Raw genomic sequence first — 20,385 nt, 5'->3', positions numbered from 1 at the left:
ATGTTTCAAACTTAGCATTAAACAACTAATATACCTTGACATTTTTAAACCTAATGTTTTTAGCATGTTTTTTAAAAGATAAATTTTGATCAATTACCAGCCTGAGAGACTTCAAAGTATCTACCATAGAAATTGATAGAAAACCTTGAAGGGGTAAATTAATTGGTGGAAAGGTCTGAATTTGACTTTGATTAAAATGAATAATTAGCTTTAGGTAAGTTCAAAGTAATAAAATTGGATCAGCATCTGTCAAGAATAAAAGAAAAGCCAATTTCTGACAAGCTCCTTGTCATTTTTTTTTTATTATTTATTAGAGTTCTTTTGATCCTAGCACTTGGCTCAGTCGTCAGTCCAAAATGCCATACAGGAGGTGCATATTCCAGAATTGGGCAAATAAAAGATGTAAATATTTGGAGGAAGTGATCTGGAAGGGCGCCATGTTTTGACATAAGCTTGAACATCTGCAGCCCAGCATTACCCCTTTTTACTAGACTAGATGCGTTTGCTTTCTATTTTAAATCATTGGTAATAATAACTCCCAAGAGTTCAATTTTCCTGACCTTAACAGAATCAGAGATAGTTGGTAGAAAATTTGGTCCAGAAGAATTTAAAAATGAAATAGTTGAAATTGAAGATTTACTGTCATATTTGAACTGGAAGCTTTAGTCTTCATGATACCAATTAAAATTTGCGCCTTGCCACATTCTTTTGCTTCACAAATTTCTCCAAGGGTGAGGTCGTCAACATATTTCCAGTGGTCTTCACAATCATTGATCATAACCAGAAAAAGAATAGGACCCAGAATGGTACCTTGAGCTACACCACAAAAAAACTGGCTTGGGTTCAGAGAAAGACTTCTTATATTTTAAAATTTGGAACCAATTTATTAAAAAACTCTGAATCAATTTCACAACAGCAGGATTCACTCTAAAATCAATTAAAAGCTTAGAAATTAAAATGTTATTATCAATCAAATCGAAACCTTTTTTAAAATCAGTTGTTATTAAGTTTAGCCATTTACCAGACTCATCAACATGCTTAAAAATAAAATATAAAAGACTGACTAGATAATGGGATGTTGATGTATTCTTTCTGTTACTGTACTGAATGATCTGTAGGATGAGGTGCCATTTTTGGGCTTTACTTTTTGTTATGATTGGAAATAGCACTGCAGCTTACCATAGGATGGAGAATGCAGTTTGCCTAGTGGAAGTTACACAGCTTAAGCATGAGTTCTTTATATATGTTTTCTTTAGCCACTTTGAATTTGTGTCATTTACTCCAGAAGATGCTTTGGGGTCTAAGTCACTCAGCATTTTTATATTCTAAATCATTGGAGGAGAAAGACTGAGTAATTTCCCAAAAGTATATTGTTCAAAGCCTATTTAACAGGGATGTAATATTCCCTTGGCAGGCAGTTCTGTTGTATTTTTCTTCAGGGGTTTCAAGGTGATTACCATCAAAAGTTAAGGTATGTCTAAGAGTCATTATTTGAATCTTTGCCATTTACTTTGCCCAAGCGGAGCAGTGTAGGGGCAAATTTGTTTCAACTATCCTATTTTGATGGCTTGATTGTATGTTTTGTTTTGAACCTTGCTTGACTGCTGTAGTGTTATCTTCTCATTGAAATTGCTTGGGTGTGTTCTTGTTGAGCATGGTGATTACTTAACACTTTGCTACCCATGTTAGTTTGCAATTGTCATTCCACCAAGGATTCAAATCAAACTTCTATCACAATTGTATCTGACTTGATTCTAGAGTGTGGACTCACTTCAAAATATTAACATGATTCACAGACGCGGAAGGGTACAATATTCATTCAGATTAATCTCGTGGATGGAAACAATGCTGTTTTCGTTGTTTTCATAAATAAATATATAACTCAATGAGCTTCTATTTCGAAATTGACCTTCTGTTCCAGTGTGAAGTAATGGCCAGTGATGATAAGCGCTGCATTTCTAGTTTTGATATGGAGCTATTTTTGGGGGGTGTAGCCTGGTACTAACTTGAAATTTGCATCAATTTAAAATTTGCCTATTTTGGTATGTGCAACCATTTTTGATGTAGCAGTTTGCTGTTGATTTGCAGAGTATTTGCTGACTTTATTTCAAAAGGCATATAAGTCTGTGGTACTAATATAATTGCAATAGTGTACATGATTTTTTTAGATATGTAATCGGTTTGCTGGAGGGTGCACATGTAAATCTAATTTGCCCGAAAATCGAGAGGGCTTTAAGTGAAGATACTAGCTCTCCTAATGTTGAGTCTACTTTTTTTTGGTTTGTGTCCTGTTTTGTTTTGTAATTGTTTTTTTGTTGGGGCTCCGTTGCTGCAAGCGCAATTGAAATCTGCCTTTCTTCCCCAGTTGGTAGAATCTTGGTGCATTATTTGTGTTTTGGACCATTGCTTCCAATGTCTGAAACATGCGGTTCTTTACAGCTCACACCCTTTGGGCAAAACTTGCAGTTTATACTAGGATGCAATACTTTTGTTTCTTATGTGTTGCAAAGTATATGGGTTACCATAATAGTGCTTTCGCTTCTTAGGGTAGCCTGTGGAACACCTATTGTGACTGGTACAGGCAATTCAGCAAAAATTATTGACTCTCCATAATGAGGATAATTGTGGTTCTGCCCCCCCCCCTCGATTAAAAAGTGCATCATTTAAAAGAAATTCAGCAATACTTCTTAATGGATCCTACATTTCTAAACTTCTTTTCTCAATGTAGTATAAAACTCAATATAGTATATAGGGCCATTATATGGCAGACACCTGTTGTACTGCAAAGGCTTTTCCCTATAAACACTGCAAGTTTTTGGCTCTCTGAAAAGAAAGATTTAATCAAGTACCATATCTCCTTTCAAATTTAAAGGTTTTACTTGATTCGAACAGTTCTAATGGATTGGACTTAGGTCTTCCCTGTCCTACAGTTGCTGGTTACTGTTGTTACTTCGCCTTTGGCGTTTACGTTACAAGACCTTCTTTTTGCTCAGAATCGTCAGTGTTGCAAGGGATGTCATGCAAACTGCCCCCTTCTGCTTTTGAGGAGGTTTCTGTGTAATAAGTCTTACTTTCTTTTTTTTAATTGCTTAAAGAGTGAATATCTTTTTTCCATCCTCTATGCTGTGGAGTAAAGTTCGAGAGGATCGTTTCTTGTAATATTCATTTTGAAGTTGTATTTCGGCAGCTAGAACAGTGTGATTGTGTTTTTGACCATCTTTTGCTAAGAACACTTCCTTTCACTAGAAAAATGAATTTTACTACCATTGCTTTCTAAGTTTGGTAATCTTCTGTTTTGTCATTCCTACACTCTGGTCAAAGCAATTTTAGGGAATCAGGTGTTAGATGGGCTTTCTCTATGTTTACTTGTATTTTAAGGTGAATTCTACTCTATTGAAAATGTATTTTTGATCTTAAAGGTAGTTTCATCAATTGATCAGCGTTGGGAAGCTCTTCTAGGGAATGTAATGGTTAACAGTGTATTGCCAATTGCGATTTTGGCAGAAAATCTTGTTGTTCCATTCTTTGCCTGTTTGGGGGCAAGGACATTTTTGGAAAACAGACTAATATCACTTAAATTGGTCATTAGAAGGCTTTTTGTCACTTATCAAAGGCGTTTGGAGTGTTTTGCTGCCAAAAATAATATGGGAAACACTGTCCCAGTATATAACTCGCCTTGCAAGTGCTATTCCCCTGGGAATATGAGAAATAAAAATAAGAAAAAAGGGTAAAAATCTTATTACCCTCTTTTCCAAAATCCAAAGTCGTAAAAGATCATAAAAGATTCTTAGATACTAGTGTGAGTGGTTACACTTTGCTGAGCTATTTATTGAATAAGTCCAATTTAACAACACATAAATAAAAAAAACACATGACTTCTTTCATTCAAATTCAGGTATGTCATATCATTGTGTTATTATTCTCTAGCTTTTATTGTTTTTTTCTGCTAAGCCTCTCATTTGTTTCAGCCATGTACTCTATTGATATGCTGGGAGTTGATAATACAAGCAATCCTGAAGAGCAAGGAATTATTTATGAAGATGGAGATGGCCTAGAATCTGAATTAGAAGAAAGTCATGACAATCCAGAACCACTTCAGAATGGTGCCAGTAGTGAAGATGATTGTCTCTACAGTATAGTACCTGAAAAACAACAAGGACTACCAATTAAGAATATTAACAAGAAGCAGAGTAAACTTGCAAGAAGTAAAAGGAAAAAGAGGAAGACGAGCAGTACTGTAGCAAAACTAGGGAAAATAAGATTAAGTGGGAATATTGAAAGTGACATTGAAGAATTTCGTGATTTCAATGGCTCTAGTAGTGAAGCAACATCTAATGCTAAAAGTGCTTTCGAAGCTGAATCCAAATCTCAGACATTACCAATTGCTGTCAATAACAGAACTTGTACAGATTCAGATGTTGATGTGGAAGACACAGCAATAGATACAGATACTAATGTAAATGCATCTAAGGAAAGATTAACTAGAAGTGAAAATGAAACTAGAGAAAAAAATGATAGTAATTCTCAACTTAGCGCAAATGAGAGTGACGTTGATGTCACTCAAGAACAAAAAAGTACAAACAATGAAGAGGCAAATATAACATATGATCAAGATAGACTTTTAAAGCCACTAACAATTAGATTGAAACCAGTCAGCAGCAAACAGAAAATTTATTCATCATCTGAAGAGGGGAGTGAAGAAGAAAGACCATCACTTGTGATAAATGAAGACAATGTTACTAATGATCCCACTCCTGTACTGCTGGAGGATTCGGTTAAAAATTTAGTTGATGGCAAAAATCCACTAGCCTTACTTAGTGAAGGTGACATCAGTGATTCAGAAGGTAAATTTAAGCTACAATTCTTCCTCCTTTGTCTTGAGTAAATCTTACTGTTGTGTGTGTTCACCATGTTTCTTCATTGTAAAAAGGGGACATCAGATATCTTAAAAAGTAATAAGCAGAAACATTGAATCACTAATGCCCATTGAGGTGAGTCTTCCAACTTCTCCATTGCCATTTTTTAAGAGACCTGGTGAATTGCAATACTGCCAATGTTTGGAGAAGTGTTTTCCAAAGTGTCAGATACAAGATAATGATGAGGGTAGAAAGGGTAAAGTAGGCATTTAGCTGCTACAGTGGTATTGAAAGAATGATTTTCTGACTTGCTTGATAACCAAGCACAGTAGAATGTAGCTTCTTCGGTTTGAGGAGACATGCTTAAAATCAAAATTTTCCAAAATATATTTCATTGTATCTTTTGGATTACCACAATCATGCTGCTCAGGAGCATATTCAGGATTCCATCTATGGGAGGAGGAGTTAAAACGTATGAAAAGTAATTTGGCTAAGAAACTTTTTAGCAATATACACCTCTGTTAATAAAAAAATAAATATGCCCAAATAGAATAAAAATATCTAAGTCTAATACAAATTTTTTTTTTTTTTTTTTATTTTATTTATTTTTTTATTTTGCAAACTCTAAAGGCAATGAAACAAACTTTCATTACAAAAGGAAAGATGCTGAAATTTCAAGTTTTTTTTTACTTTCCCTGTGATTTTGTATAGCATAGGTGACATACATTGACTTGGTAAAGGGCAGTGTCAAGGAAATTTTTTTCCAGACGCTTGCACAAAAGAAGTTTTTTTTTATAGAAACTTGATAATGAAATCATTTGATTGCAAATTCTACTGCCCTTCTAAAGAACAAAATGTGATTGGAGGCCCCCCCCATTCTCACTAAACCAGTTTGCTCCCTCATGCTTTCTTGCCAGTAGTTTACTGGGTTTTTTTTTGTTACTTTCCCCATTATTTTAAGTGTCAGAGATAACATATATTGACTTAGTATAGAACAGTGTCTATCATTTTTCCCTAGCCAGTTTATACAGAATAAGTTCTTTTAGGAACTTGCTATTAGGCTTATTGATCAGAAATTGAAAATTCCAGTGCTACTCTTAAGAACCAAATATGACTGGAGAGCAACCAACACCCCTCATTTGCCCTTTTTGCCTCCAGGCTTCCTGGTAGCCTATGATGACTGGTCAAAATCTCCTGATAGTTTTACTTGTCATTTTTGTTTTAGTTTTCCTGTTATTTCTTATGTCAGAGTTGACATACTTTGATTTAAGAGCAATGTCCAGCATTTTTCCCCAGCCACTATGTACAGAACAAGTTCTTGTAGGAACTTAGTAGTAAGCTCCTTTGATTAGAAATTGAAAATTCTAGAGTCTTTCTTAAGAATCAAATATAATAACGACTCACTTGAGCACTAAGCCATCTGAGGTCAACACATCTATGCATGTTACTCTTCCATCCCAATATATTCAAAGCCACCCTTTTTACAACATCACAATATGTTCTAATTTTCCTCAAACCATTCCTTACAACCTCCTCCCAACCCATTTGGAGGTGTGTGTGTGGGGAGGGGGGTAATTTTATTGCAACAATATTTTTTTTGCTGGAATTTTCTTTCTTTCTGTCAGATTAAAGGTTGTAAATCTGAACAGAAGATTTTCTTCAAATTCTTTTTAATGTCTGTCTTGAATCTCTGACTCTAATTTTCACCCTCACCTTTTAGCACTGATGAGTGCTAATGGGTGGAATGGATGGGGGGTATGATGAGAGCATCATAAGATTGCCATTTTTTACTTCATTCCTGGATTTGACCACTTGGTTATTATTTAAAAAAAAAAATTAAAAGTAAAAACTAAAGCTAAAAAGAGCAAACAAAAACACTTCAATCACAACTTTGTTTTCAATTACTATGACTGAAAGAATTGTGACTTCGTTTTGGTTAAAAACGCCATTAAGCACAATGACGTCATCATTTGAAGACAATAATGCAGGTAGTGGTGTCTTACAGCAGCTCAAGTGGGTTGTAAGTGTTTGGGATGGACATAACTAGCTGCAATGGCTACTTTTCCTTGTTTTCCTTGTTCTTCCTTGTTTTCTGATGAAGAGCAGTAAAACATCTGACTAGCTTCAAAAACTTGGCATCAGCTGTGGCTTTCAGTACTGAAGATTTGCCAACACTGTGCAATTGTGAAGCATTGTCACATCCTGAAAAGGCATGGACAAACAACAGTGACCTTGCAACCTCTGATGATAGCTTCATCTTCAAATAGTAAATGTTAAAATTTTTGCAGAGTTTGCAGGAACTCTATCCTGAAAATAAAGAGGTGCCTGCTCAGGCGTTTTGTACTTTATCAGCAAGACCAACAAGTTGGTATCATTTCTAATCAAGCAGGTCTCCCTCTTCTCAGCTGAAACAAGTGCAGTTTTGTTATTAAAATGTCTGCATTTGGCTTCTTGTACTTGACACCCGGCTTCTACAAGTTTCCCAGCTGTCAGCTTTGTGATATTTGACTTATTGTCTGAGTTAGAGAGAAAGTCTCCTTTCTTCTGAGCAAGCTTCATGGCAGAGGTGAAACTGATGGTAGGGCACTGTCTTCATAGGAAACGACTTTTCAATTCAGAAAATATTGCAGAAATTAAGATTTGAGATTTTTCCCTTCCTTTTCCCTGGGAGAAAGGGGTATTTCTGCTTGGGCGGTTTTGACTGATTCTGGATATGTTATTAAGCAACCTTTTCTGTATATTTTGGTGTTCATTTGTGTGTAATTACTTAACATATTAAGATTCCGATTTTTATTCTCCCTCTGACCTTGCTTAGGGCGGAAATGGAGTAGTAAAGGATAATTCATTCTGAGTTCAACGTGAACATATGTTTAGAATTAGATATTAACTCTAAAGCCAGTAAGCTTTTTTGAGTGAATTTTAATCTCTGAGAAGCTTGTTAGATTTCGTAATATCTAGCAAGGAATTACAGACCTGAATAAATTTATTACTGAATTATTACTCAGCATTCCAACAAGTGAAAGATAATCCTACAGCAATTATTGATACTTATTTTGATTGATAAGTTAGTTATTATCGCAAATTTCACTAATAAGCAAGCAGAAGAAAGGAGGTAATCTGTGGCAAGCGTCCTAGTGCCTGCTGGGAATATGTCTCCCTTAAACTGCAGAGAATAGATAGCAGGAGCCTACACTTCTCTTGCTTATTTTTGCATCTATGCATCTTATATTTTTCCCACCAATACCAACTTGGACTGAAAACGGACATTTCTTTTGGTATACGGTGCAGCAATGAGTGGTGAATTTTTGCATAATGTGCTCTTTAATTACATCACCTGGTCAATGCAGACAGGAATTAAATCGGACTCGTTGGTACGATCTTGCGTGCAGTTTTTTGAGAAGGAAACTATCCTTGAAGCGAAAAAAATTTTATTACAGTTGGCTGCTTATGAAGAACATTGTATAAAGCATGTGAAAGAAAATGACAATGTGGTAGACATTGGGAAAATGATGCAAAGATGTGCTAAAGACCGCAAGCGCCTACCTAAGTTTGTAATTCCTGATCCTGTGGAAGTTCCAGCTTTGTCAGAATGGAGAAATCCGGTAAGGCTACAATTCTTTACTCAGTCATGGTGAGGAATTCCCCCAAAACCCTCAGTACGGCTGAGGCTAGAAAGTCTGTTATAGATTTGGCTTTTATTACTATTCCTGATAAGTCTGCTATTGAGATTCAAAGGGGTATATCTTATTTCAAAGTTCTTGTGGACAGAAAACCATGAGCAGAGAAAATAGCCAGTTCGTTCAAAGCCAATGATCAAGAGACAGCTGTCAGTGTGCGATCTAAGCAATTCATAGGTATCATCAAGCAAGTCCCCTCGCAATTTGAAATTGCACTACATTCAGCCGTTTCCAACTGCACCAAGACTGGAAAATGTGGTGAATCCTGCACATTTAAGCTGTTCTTCTCATCACAAGCTGATCTAGACAATACAACATCAAACCCAGTTAAGATCGGGTATGAGGTGCATTGGGTTGAACTTTTCCATTTCGTTCCAAAAAGATGCTACAATTGCCATCAATCCGATGGACACGTGGCGAAAGACTGAGCAAGGCCGAGGTTTGTTCCCACTGTGCTCAAAGAGGTCATAGATCCTCGCGTGAATTGCCATGCTGTAATGAACTTTGTTGCATCTCCTGTAAGTCGAGGGAGCACAATTGCTACTTGTATTGATGTCCCGAAAATCGTAAACTAATGCTAGGAAAGCCGCGCGGTAATAACTTCACTAACCATGGCTACTTGTACCGACTTATCTGTTCTATCTTGGAACATTAATGGTGGAGTGAGCCAAAAGCTCCCACTTATTGAAACCCTCGTCCAGAATAACAGACTGGTGTGTGCAAGAACATTTTTTTTGGACAGAGCGACTTTCTTTATTAAAAGTACAGAATGCGATTTCAACTGCCATCTCAAGTGCAATCCGATGCAAATCTCGAGGTCGTCCAAGCAGTGGCCTTGCTATACTTAGTCGGTTTCAAGTTCAAACCATTGAACTCAGTGATCGTTTTATTGCAGCTGTCATCAGTGATTTAGCAATAATAAACGTATACCTGCCGACTAATTATGGTGATCAAGAATCTGACGCTTTTTTCCCTCTTCTTGTCGTGAATTGTCCAAGTGTGCTAAGAAGATACTTAGTTCATACCTGAGATGCCTGATCATTGGAGACTTCAATTGTGATCTTACACGTATGAATTGCCCACGTACTGAATTAATTAGAGACATGCTACCCTCTTTGTTCTCGGTACTAAGGAAAGATAAAGACTTTACGTTTATTTCTAATGCTAGTTCGACATCTAACCTGGATCACGTGCTGTTTTCGGGAAGTTTTTTTTCCACCATGTAACTGTGCTTCATGACCATGTTACCTGTGCTGACCCTCTTCCTATACGTGTTTCTGTCCCCCTGACCCGCAAACAGGACAACCCAACCAAAAATAAATGGTATCAGCGGAAAATGTGAAAGGAAATGAATGTGCCATTGTTTCAAGCCACGTGTGACCATGTCTTAAGTAAGATTAAAGTTCCATTTCATCTTCTTCAAATTAATACAGGTTTGAGTAATAGTGAGCTACAACTACAAATTAACACCTACTGTGAGCAAATTGTTCATGCTCTTAAGTGTGCTGATAAAGCGGCAATCCCCATGAAAAAAGTTAGAAGGAATACTGAAAAGTCTGGCTGGTCGAATAACACTCCTTGTAAATGCTGCCCAAGTGCTAAGTGGTGGTTGCGTCTATGGATTTAATGCGGAAGGCCTAGGTCGGGTATACTGAACTCTGTGCGACTATTTACAAAGAAAAGGTACCATAAGGTCCTTGAAGAGCATCTAGCTACTATCAAAACCGCTAATGCTGAAAAAGTTTGAACGACCCACATTCTTTTTGGAAATTCCGGCCTCGTAAAACTGTGCATTCTGGTGATGGTCCCCAATGTATACCAGTTTCAGAATGGGTTTCCTATTTTGAAAATCAGTTTTAAAAGCCAAATAGTAGAGTTGATAGTGTTTTTGATGCACAGTTGTCTTAGCTTCTGGTTTCCAAACCGAGACCTAATGGAGTAATAAGTTGCACCGTCTGGTATTAAGACGATAGTGCATAAACTTATGAGAAAAAAGTTTTCTGCAGGAGCGGACAGTAGGGGAGGATGGGGATTGTTGGTCACATTTTTGTTCTAAAAGAAAGTTTAGCCAAAGTATGAAGACCAGAAGAACAGTTTTGACATAGAAAGATGCAGCATTCATTGTTCTAGCTTCTTTGATTTTTTTTTAGATTTATGCATCCATTATTTTTTTTTCCACCAACATTTTTAACAGGTGAGGTCAAAAGTGACCAATTTGCCGCAGGGGTGGGCAGGTTGGTCATGGACATGAGGTAGGTTGGTCATCTTTGTTTTACTTCCGAGACCTGACACAATTACAGTAGTAGTATTGTTTCATTTACAAGGTGTACATTTTGCTTCAAATACAATTTTTTCAACTTCAATTATCAACTGTTCAGCTTCAAGTACAACAAAAACTGAAAAAGATATGCCTTAGTCAACTGAGTACTCCCCGAGACAAACTAAATTAATTTATGATGCAGTTTGCGTTTTAGCTAAATCAAAATTTATTTCAAAATATAATAAATCTGATAAGGCTGCTAATAGGGATATTAGATAATATTTTTCACTTAGTTTTAGTTCTTAAAAATTAGAACATACTAATGTGTCCGTTGCCTTGAGGCAGTAAGGAATGAAGATAGATCTACCATATACTCGTGCTTACAAATATAGGCCAGTTTTGACACATAAATATTCACAACAAACTAATTAAATGACTTTTAGATATAATTCAATACTAAAAAAGTTGACAAGAAGATTAACTGAAAACCAGTTTGTATTTGCGAGCAATTTTTACCGTAGTTGGATCAACCTTACGAGCATGTTGTAACGGAGGATTTGTCCATTATAAAGCATCTTGATCTTCAAAATATAATGAAAATGGGATCTAAATTCCTTCTTTCTTACCAGATAAGGTAATAATATATTATTAGCGGATTAAAGAATGATTTAAATCTATTTATTGATATATGGTGCAAGAAGGAGAAAATTATTAAAAATAGATTTCAGAATTGAAAAAACTTTGTTTTGACTAGTGTACAAAATAGCATGTATAGAATCAATCCAACAAATTCTGAGAAAAAATCAATATTTTATAATGCCAATATGAAACAAGTAATTGCTAATATACAGAATGAATTTGTAATTGTACCATTTGATAATGCTGGCAATAATTTTGCCATAATTTGTCAGAAACTATTGTGATATTTTATCAAAAGAGTTACAAACAACAAATACATACGAAAAGGCTCATATAGAAGAGAATAGTTTAATTGAAAATATAAAACAAATCATTTTGAAAAATTCAATATCGAAATTAATGATGATGATAAAAAGTTTCCTTTCTTAGTTTGGACGATAAAATTTCATAAAAATCCCCCCATATCCCGTTTTATTTCTGGGGCATCGAGGTGGCCAACAAGAATTATGGCCACTGACCTATCTTTAATTTTAGGAAAAATTAGAAATAAATTTAAAGCATACTGCACTGGAATTAAAAAAATTTCTAACTTTAACCCATATTGGAGTGTTAATAACTCGTTACAAGTGATATATTCTTTGGCTAATGTTTCAGCTAAAAGAGTCGATTCATTTTATTTTACTAATATGTATAAAAATTTTTCACTTAATTTAGTATTAGAAAAATTTAAAATGGTCATAAATAAATCTTTTATTTTTTATAATATCGGATTTTTGAAAATTGATACTTTTAATAAAAAAGCCCGATGGACGAATTTCTTTAGAAGTACTATTAATTCAAGATGTTATAGCTTGGATATGGTATGTGATTTATTAGAAGTTTTTCTATTTGATACTTTTTTAAGACTTAATGGTAATTTATATAAACAAATTGTTGGCATTCTTATGGGTGGGAATGTGAGTCCATTCATAGGGGACTTGTTTTTAAGTCAATTAGAATACGAATATATGATACATAAAAATAGCCCAAGCAATGTAAAATATAACCTTTCAAATAATAAAAGATATCTGGACGATCTCTTAGTAATAAATTGTGCAGAGTTTATTAAGATTTCAAAAAATGTTTATCCACAATATGTAATTCTGGAACCTAGCAATGGGATAGGACACTGACCATTTCTTAGATTTAAATATTAATATTTCTGATAATAATGAATTAGTTTTTGAAATATATAGTCAAACGGATGATTTTGAAGTAATTAGTTTACCGTTCCTTGAAAGTAATATACATTCAAATATTACTTATTCAGCTTATTATTCCAAATTATCTAGGTATGCAAAAATATGCAGTAATTACACAGATTTTAAAAATAGATGTAAAAAGCTGAGCGAAAAACTGATCTTAAGAGGTTTTTCTGCCAAAAAAATTAGTTGGCAATTCAAAAAATTTAGTTTTATGTATCATGAACTTTTAGGTAAATATACAAAAAATTATAAAGAAATACTGAATGATATTTTTGGGACGTTTTGACCAATTTTGATAATCAATCTCTACGTAAATCTTACTTTACATTTGCAAAGTACCTTCTACAAATCCCTAGATGGTTTAGAAACGGCCATGTGATTCGGTGTTACGGAGCCCCTCCTTGCAGGAGACTCTCAGTTCGAATTTTTATCAAACCGGTCATCTTTACACCCCTGGAAAAAGACTATTTTGATTTTGTTTTGATGTTTATGTTATGTGTTCATAGTTCGTTCTTTTTCTTTATTTTATTTTCATAATACTCCACCGCGTTTTGTTGTTTAACTTTATGATGGGAAATAAATATTCATTCATTCATAAAAAAGTTCGATTCCTATGTCATTTTTGGTCTCCCAAGACATGAATTAATAGGAACTGACCTTTCAATCCACAAAATATTGCAGAAATTTAAGTTTGTGATCCCTCCGTCCCCCTACCTCTGAAAAGGGGTATTTCTAAATGGGTATTTTGGATATGTGACCTCGTTTAGGCCGGAAATGGGGTACTAAATGATGGAATTTTTCAATTCCAATGTTATTTTCTACTCCCCATACTTAAATTAATAATAAACGACCTTTCAGTTTAGAAAATATTACGGAAATTAAGATTTAATATTTCCCTCCCTTTTTCCCTCTTTTCCCTGAAAAAGAGGGTATTTCTGCACAGGTTAGATTTCGGCTGAATTTGTATATGTTACTAAGTGAAATTGTTGTTGCTCAAATGCCTAGGTTTGACCTTTTTTTGTAGTTTTACTTTACTAATGCGAGGAAGGCAGCTATTGATCAGGTGTATTTTTTGGGAAAGTTATAATTTCGGTCATGCGCTTTTATTTCGCTCAGTCACCCCTCCCTTTGCCCGAAAATTCCCCCCCCCCAGACAATTTCATTCTCACTGAAATCTCCTCCCCCAGAAAATTTCTTGCACATGATTTCGCCTGAAAAATTTCTTTAAGCATACTTTCATTCAAAAAAGACTTTAACATCTGATTGTTTTTCAAATCATGCTGGAAATCCCCTCCATAGAATTTTTTCCTGGAAGTCCCTCCTCCCCCCCCGTCAGTGGCCCCCACCCCTCCCTGTAAAAACAAATAAAAGAGATAGTTATACAAATAAAAAGAAGGTTGTATAGTTATTCTGCCAAATTCCCCCAGTGCTTATTTTCACCTGGATATTTCACCCTTGGAAACGTCTCTTCCCACAGAAAATTCAAAAGTAGAAGTCCTCTGTTTGGAGGGGAAAAAGCTTAGTTTTGAAAATTTTCGGTAAAAACAGCATCTATAATGAAAATCTAGTAATGAATAAATAAATGTGCATTAAAAGTACCTACTTTTTATGCTGATTCCAAATATTGAAACATAATAGATTTAAATTCGTTTATTTTATTTTTATTTTATTATATTATTCGTAGATTTTATTCGAAGTTAAATTTAAATTCGTGCATTGTATATACAAACCAATAATTTGAAAACGATTCAATTATTTATCATGCTTACTGTTTTAATCAAATTTACAATTGCCCATATAATTGGTTGTGGATGGGGAAGGGGCAACACTAGGTACATATGAATTAGTTTCATGCCTGTGCATTTAAGTCTAGTATTTTGAGTAGCAGGAATATTAAAGCACCACTCATGTCCAAACATTAAGGATGGGGGCCTCCCAAACTTTTTGTATTGCTTCTTTTGTTCTCAACTGAGTAAGAGTTAAGTTGCCACCAGTGACTTCCCATCTGCTGTGTCTAATTAATTATATTCCTAAGAAATTTATGGTTATTGAAAATTCTGATACTGGAAGTAAATTGGAGATATAAGCAGTAAGGAGGTAAACATAACCTAGGCAAACAGTAGAAAAAAGCTTTAGTTTCCCTTCTAACTTGGCTGGGGGATGACGGGTAACCCTGCAACACATTGAAAATGACTTTAATGCCGTTTAAAGAAAAACAATTAAACTCACCCATCCATCAAAATTTTGTATCAGCCTGATATTTGCTGCATTCAGCGTATCTTCAATTACAGTTGAGGTTCAAGAGAAGAAAATTATGAACAAGTTTTTTAAGTTTGTTTATCTTTTCTAGGTGGGATCTCTGGCAATGAAGGTGTTACAGGGGCTCTGGAAAAATGTGAGCATTGTTCAGAGGAGCTAGATCCAAATAAAACAAAAGCTCATAGATGCTCTGGGTTGGAGAAGAAATTGAGTGATTTTTGGGTCTGCACTATGTGCCAAGACATATTTCCAAGTGAAGAAGCTACAGCAGAACACTGTTCCAAAAATGAGCATACACGTTGTGTATTTTGTCATAAAATAGTAAGTGTCAGAGTAGAAGCAGCATTGAGGCATGTTGACAAATGTTCACAATTTCCAAGTACTCCTAAGAAGAAAAAACATCGATTTCATCAGCAGGACAAGACTGTAATAACTTCAACACCAACATCTGGATCTGCAACAAAATTGATGTCCATTGACCTCCAGAAACGGAGTGCAAAGAAAAGATGGAATAGGAGTGGTTTGCTTGCTTGGAGAAACAATTGTTGTGTTGTTTGTGGGATGGCTGGCTTTGATACATATGTGTCTCGATTTTTGCACTTTAAAGAATTCCATCATAAAAACATATGCATTGAATGTGGAGCTATTTACAACACAGCTCATCCCCTTATAATCCACATGAAAAAAGTTCATGGGAAAACTGAACATGAGCATTCTGAGTTAGACCTGACTAAAAAATATGAATCTGATGTTCTAATTTTATGTGTTGATTGTAATCAAATTTTAAAATTTGCTGATTTAGGAAGTCATTTCTGTAAGCCAGCTTATGGCAAAGCAAAAGCTCAGTTGGCTCCTTCTAAGTCTCAACTCCTTCAGCAGGCTGTTTCAGATGCGAAACAATCTACACCAAAATACGCACCTCAAAAACCACCCACACCTACTGTGAGTGAGAGGCCTTTTAGAAACAAACGTCGTAAAAGACGACCTAGTGAATCTGAACTAAGTGTTGGCTCAGATGATATAGCGTATGCTGACTCTGAGTCGGAATTTAAAGTAAGGTCTAGAAAAAAGTCAATCAAATCCTTGGAACCTACAAGAGCTGGTTCTCTCATTGAATCTCCTAAAGTAACAATATCAGTGTCTTCCACACTACCTTCTCAGTTGCCCTCCTTAGAACCACCAGACATTCCTGCTGAAAGAGAGACTACTCCATTTTCTTCTGAGTCTGAGTCTGAACTGGAAGCCCCTGCACCACCAAACCTAGAGCCTTTATCTAGAGAGCCAACTCCAATACCAGTATCACCAGTACCACATGAACCAATCAATTGGCGTGAAAAGCTAGATACTCTTTTATATAAGCTGGTACTACGATTAAGAAAGATGTTAAGTTTAATGCAAGATACTGGATGCAATAAATGCCTTTCTTATGAAAGTTCACCATTCTCTATTGAGGAACTATTTTCGCATTTAAAAGACTCCCATGATTTGTTCTTGTTACGTGGACTTGGTGTTGATACTGAGAAGCATCTCTTTAAAGAAGTTAATAGGATTTACATGCAGGATATACCACAAAGTGAAACAAATGAGTTAGGTGAGGAGAAAATGTCAAAATCTTTTTGTGCAAATATAAATAAGGAATATGCCTGTGCATTATGTAATAGTGATAAGATGCCATTTTTTATTTTTGTAAATCATTTACGAATAGCTCATACATTTCGGTATTACCCATGTGTAGAATGTGGTAAACGCTTTAGAAGTTATGGTCAACTGTTATCTCATTTAAGTGACACAACTGGTGAGACCTTGTTTGGTTGCCGTATTTGTAAAGTGTCTGGGATACAAAATGTATTTATGCTTCAATCACACATACGAGCTCATTCAGTCTGTGACCGCTGTTTTAGAGGTTTTGATGGACAATTAAGTTTAAAGAACCATTTATATGCCCACCAAAAAGATCAACCATTTGTTTGTACAACATGTAATAAATCTTACAAAACTAGTGAAAGTTTAGAAATGCATTTGCTGTGGAAGCATGGCACAGAAGGTAAGCACTGTCCCAAGTGTCAGAATAAAATATGGGAATGTACTTACCATTTCTGTCCAGGTAGTCCTGGAGAGGAACACTATGATGAACAGTTAAATAAGTGTGGTCTTTGTCAGATGGAGTTTAAAACCCAGGAAATGCTGAGAATACATAATAGATTACATTCTGGGGCAAGACCTCACAAGTGTACACTCTGTGAAAGAGCTTTCATTTCTAAAAAACTGCTTTTCAAACATAGAGAATTGGCTCATGGACAAAAAATACCTATTTTAGACAAAATTGGTGCTGTTAATAAAAAGAAGGCAATGGAAATCTTGAAAAAAATTGGTCTTGAAAATCAAGATGCAGTGGAAAAGAGTGTCACTGAAGATACAGAGAAAAGGGAAACAATTTTAACACCTGTACCTCAGCCAGGAAAATCATTATTTGATATTGATGAAAATGAAGAATCACTCCCATCACCACAAGAACCAACCCCACCACCAGTATCACCCCCTAAACCAAAAGAGCCAATTATTCCTTATTTTTATCTTGAACATGACTATTGTAAACCATATGATTTACCTGAAGTAAGGCTGAAACCAAAGAAACCAAAGGATGCTTTTGGTTTAAAACTTCCAAAGGTTCATTTGAGTTCAAGTTCAAGTGAAGGAGAGTCTACTGACTCAGAAAGTAGCTCTGATACTGAATCAGATAGTAGCAGTCCTGAAAACGAACCGTTACCTAAAAAGCTTGATCCAGGGGCTAAGAAGGACGAATGTCCTCCAGCAAGCATTGCTGCTGACTATGAAAAAGAGTTAAATGTAGAAGATTCTCAAAGCTCAGAATCAGAAACTGATTCTATAGCATCTGATCCAGATTTATCTATCCATGAGTCTGACCTTTTGAGTGAAGATTCAGAAGCAGAAAAAAGACTTCAATCTTCTGACAAAGAGGGGAAGTCAGTATCACCTGTCAAAATACAGACAAATCAAAAACAAACAATAAGTAATAAAACTCTCTCAAAAAAGTCTGGTGGGTTGAAAGTACTGCTACCAAAGCATCTTCAAAAACAAAATGGTAAAATTAGAACTTTGTCTCCAATGAATGTACCTGGCTCAGATTTTGGTCCTAAACAGTACCAGAAAAAGAAAGGTCTTAAGGTCTTGCAGCCTAAAAATACGGAATATAGTAGTGATGATTTAAGTAGTGGTGAAGATAAGAAAAAAGTTGTCCTTGGGAAACGAAAGCAAAAACTTTCAAAATTGGCTTCTTCTCTACCACCTCTCAAAAAAGTGAAATCTTTGCCTAGTGAAGCACCTGAGCCAATAACTAATGCCCAAACTACTGGCAAACTATATTGCTATTGTAGGTGTCCTTACGATGAAGTGTCTCAAATGATAGGATGTGATGCCTCAGATTGTCCTTATGAGTGGTTTCATTTTGAATGTGTTGGAATCATGATACCTCCAGAGGGGAGGTGGTATTGTCCAGATTGTAGGTTGAAACCGAAGTATCAAGGGAAATCTACTTGACATCCTTTTGCAAATTGACTTATCTTTAAATTAAATGTTAATAATAAATAGATTTTTGTATAGAATGTATAAAACCTGCTTTGAAGTTGACAAGAATGCATTAGAAACCAGCAACGTAACTAAGGAGGGAAATTTTCCCCCTCCTAGAAAGTTCTTATGCTACAAACATTACATAGTACTGGTTTTTTTTATGTCTAGTTGGCTTTTTAAGAAAAATATAATTGTTGCATTTGACCTTTTTCTTCCTCGTTTTTGCTTGAAAATTTTGCTTTTAAAAAAAGTTACTGAAACCAGCCAAATCTACTTTTTTCCAGACTGTATTTCCAGCTACGTTCCTGGCATTCAGAGGTATGTTTGGTGTTAGTTTTCTTTTTTAAATATTGTTTTTTTTTTCTAGGATTGAGTTCCGTGTCAGTTTTTTTTCTAGTTTTATGCTCTTTTGTGTGTGTCAGCGTTGTCTAAATTGTGAAAAAGATCCTTCTGGCAAAAAAGAACCAAATTATGCTTATGTTAATAAAGTTTGGATTTGCTCCTCTGCAGACGTTTACTTTGAGATGATGTGGCAAACAAAAAGTTATTTGGAATGACGATTTTTCTCCTAAATAGGCTGCTTTAGAATTTTTTTTTTCTAAGTATATTTCTTCCTGAAAGTTTTACTAAATAGTATTTCAAAAATTTATAATAAGTAATATTCAGGATCAATAGAATAATTAAACCTTTTCTCTCAGATGTAAAACCTTAAATCTGAAAATAGAGATTTCAATGGAAAGTCATATTTGCAAAGTCTGCCCAATACATTGTCTCTACTAAACCCACACAGTTCAAATTTGTTTATTTTTCATTAATTTCGAACCTACAGAGATCATCATAGAGAAGAGAAAAAATAGAAGAATATCGTTTTTTATAAACAAAAAGCTCTTTTTTTTCATGTAAAGTAAGTAACGTTTGGTTCATTTAAATGTACTGATATAGGCTATTTTATTTACTAAGAATAAATATGATAAAACTTGCTTCAATCATTGGTGTGTTATGGTCTAGTGTTTCGAAACGCTTTTTTCTCTTTTCAATGTTTGACTCCAAGTTTGTTTGTTTTTGGTTTCTTTTCTTAGCTGTTTGAATTGTGTAGGTTTAGTAGGCAATTCGCTTGATCTGACTTTAAAATTATAATTTTTTTGAAAAATACCTTTTTACTATTGAAAAAATGTCTAGTTTTTCTGGTACTCTGTATGTATAAATTGGGTGTTATTAGTTAAAAACAACTTGGATTAGAAAATATCAAGTGAAAAGATTCAATGACATGATAGGTATAGTACAGCAATTTTATTTTTGTATAATAATATAAATTCTACAACAAACAAAGCTCTAATGCCGAAAATGTGTGTTTCAACGATCACCACAAGACTTTTCTTTCGATAAATTTCTATGGGGTATCAGATAAATTGAAAGCATGGTTTTTCAAAAATATACTGACTTAGACCACAGGTTTAACCGTTTGTCAATTATTAAGTCACAGAATAAACCGGAATATTTACGTGTAAGGTAAATAAACGTGCTGCTTCTTACTTTTCTCCCACGTTTTTCATATTGTGTACAGGCTTCAGATAGAATGACAACGTGGCATTTCATCGACATACCAACTTTGACAATAGGTAAAGACATTAGTGTGCTATTAAGCAAGCATATGCGCATGTTAGCACAAGATGAATGGTCTGTGTTGGAGCGGACTATCTGAAGTTGCTCAGACCAGCTTTCTTCACTTCAAGCGCTGTATCTGCTTTCTAGTCGGAAGCTCTGCTCAAGCACAGCCAGCAGTTTCAAATTAAGGTCTGATGAAAATCGAGTAGGGCTCAAGTCTTACGACGGCTCTATGGCCTCATTGCCGGAATATTTTC

At 35.1% G+C, this 20,385-nt stretch overlaps 1 protein-coding gene across 3 annotated transcripts in view; it reads left to right on the top strand.

The window, feature by feature from the left end:
* The window catches only part of LOC148954506 (uncharacterized), a 30,594-nt gene extending 10,673 nt beyond the window's left edge, over window positions 1-19,921 (top strand). For all 3 annotated transcript variants that reach the window (XM_089086556.1, XM_089086555.1, XM_089086557.1), the window contains 2 exons: window positions 3,969-4,844; window positions 15,027-19,921. In XM_089086556.1, the coding sequence (XP_088942682.1) occupies window positions 3,969-4,844; window positions 15,027-18,493 (4,343 nt within the window). In that variant the 3' untranslated portion in view covers window positions 18,494-19,921. The remainder of the gene's footprint in view (window positions 1-3,968; window positions 4,845-15,026) is intronic.
* Window positions 19,922-20,385: the final 464 nt, after the last annotated feature.

Source organism: Artemia sp. Qi Xiang Cuo, chromosome 3, assembly GCF_049724085.1.
Source record: "Artemia sp. Qi Xiang Cuo chromosome 3, ASM4972408v1, whole genome shotgun sequence".
Taxonomy (NCBI): Eukaryota; Metazoa; Arthropoda; class Branchiopoda; order Anostraca; family Artemiidae; genus Artemia; species Artemia sp. Qi Xiang Cuo.
Note: the sequence above shows the minus strand (reverse complement) of the source record. Positions and strands in the feature narration are given on the sequence as shown.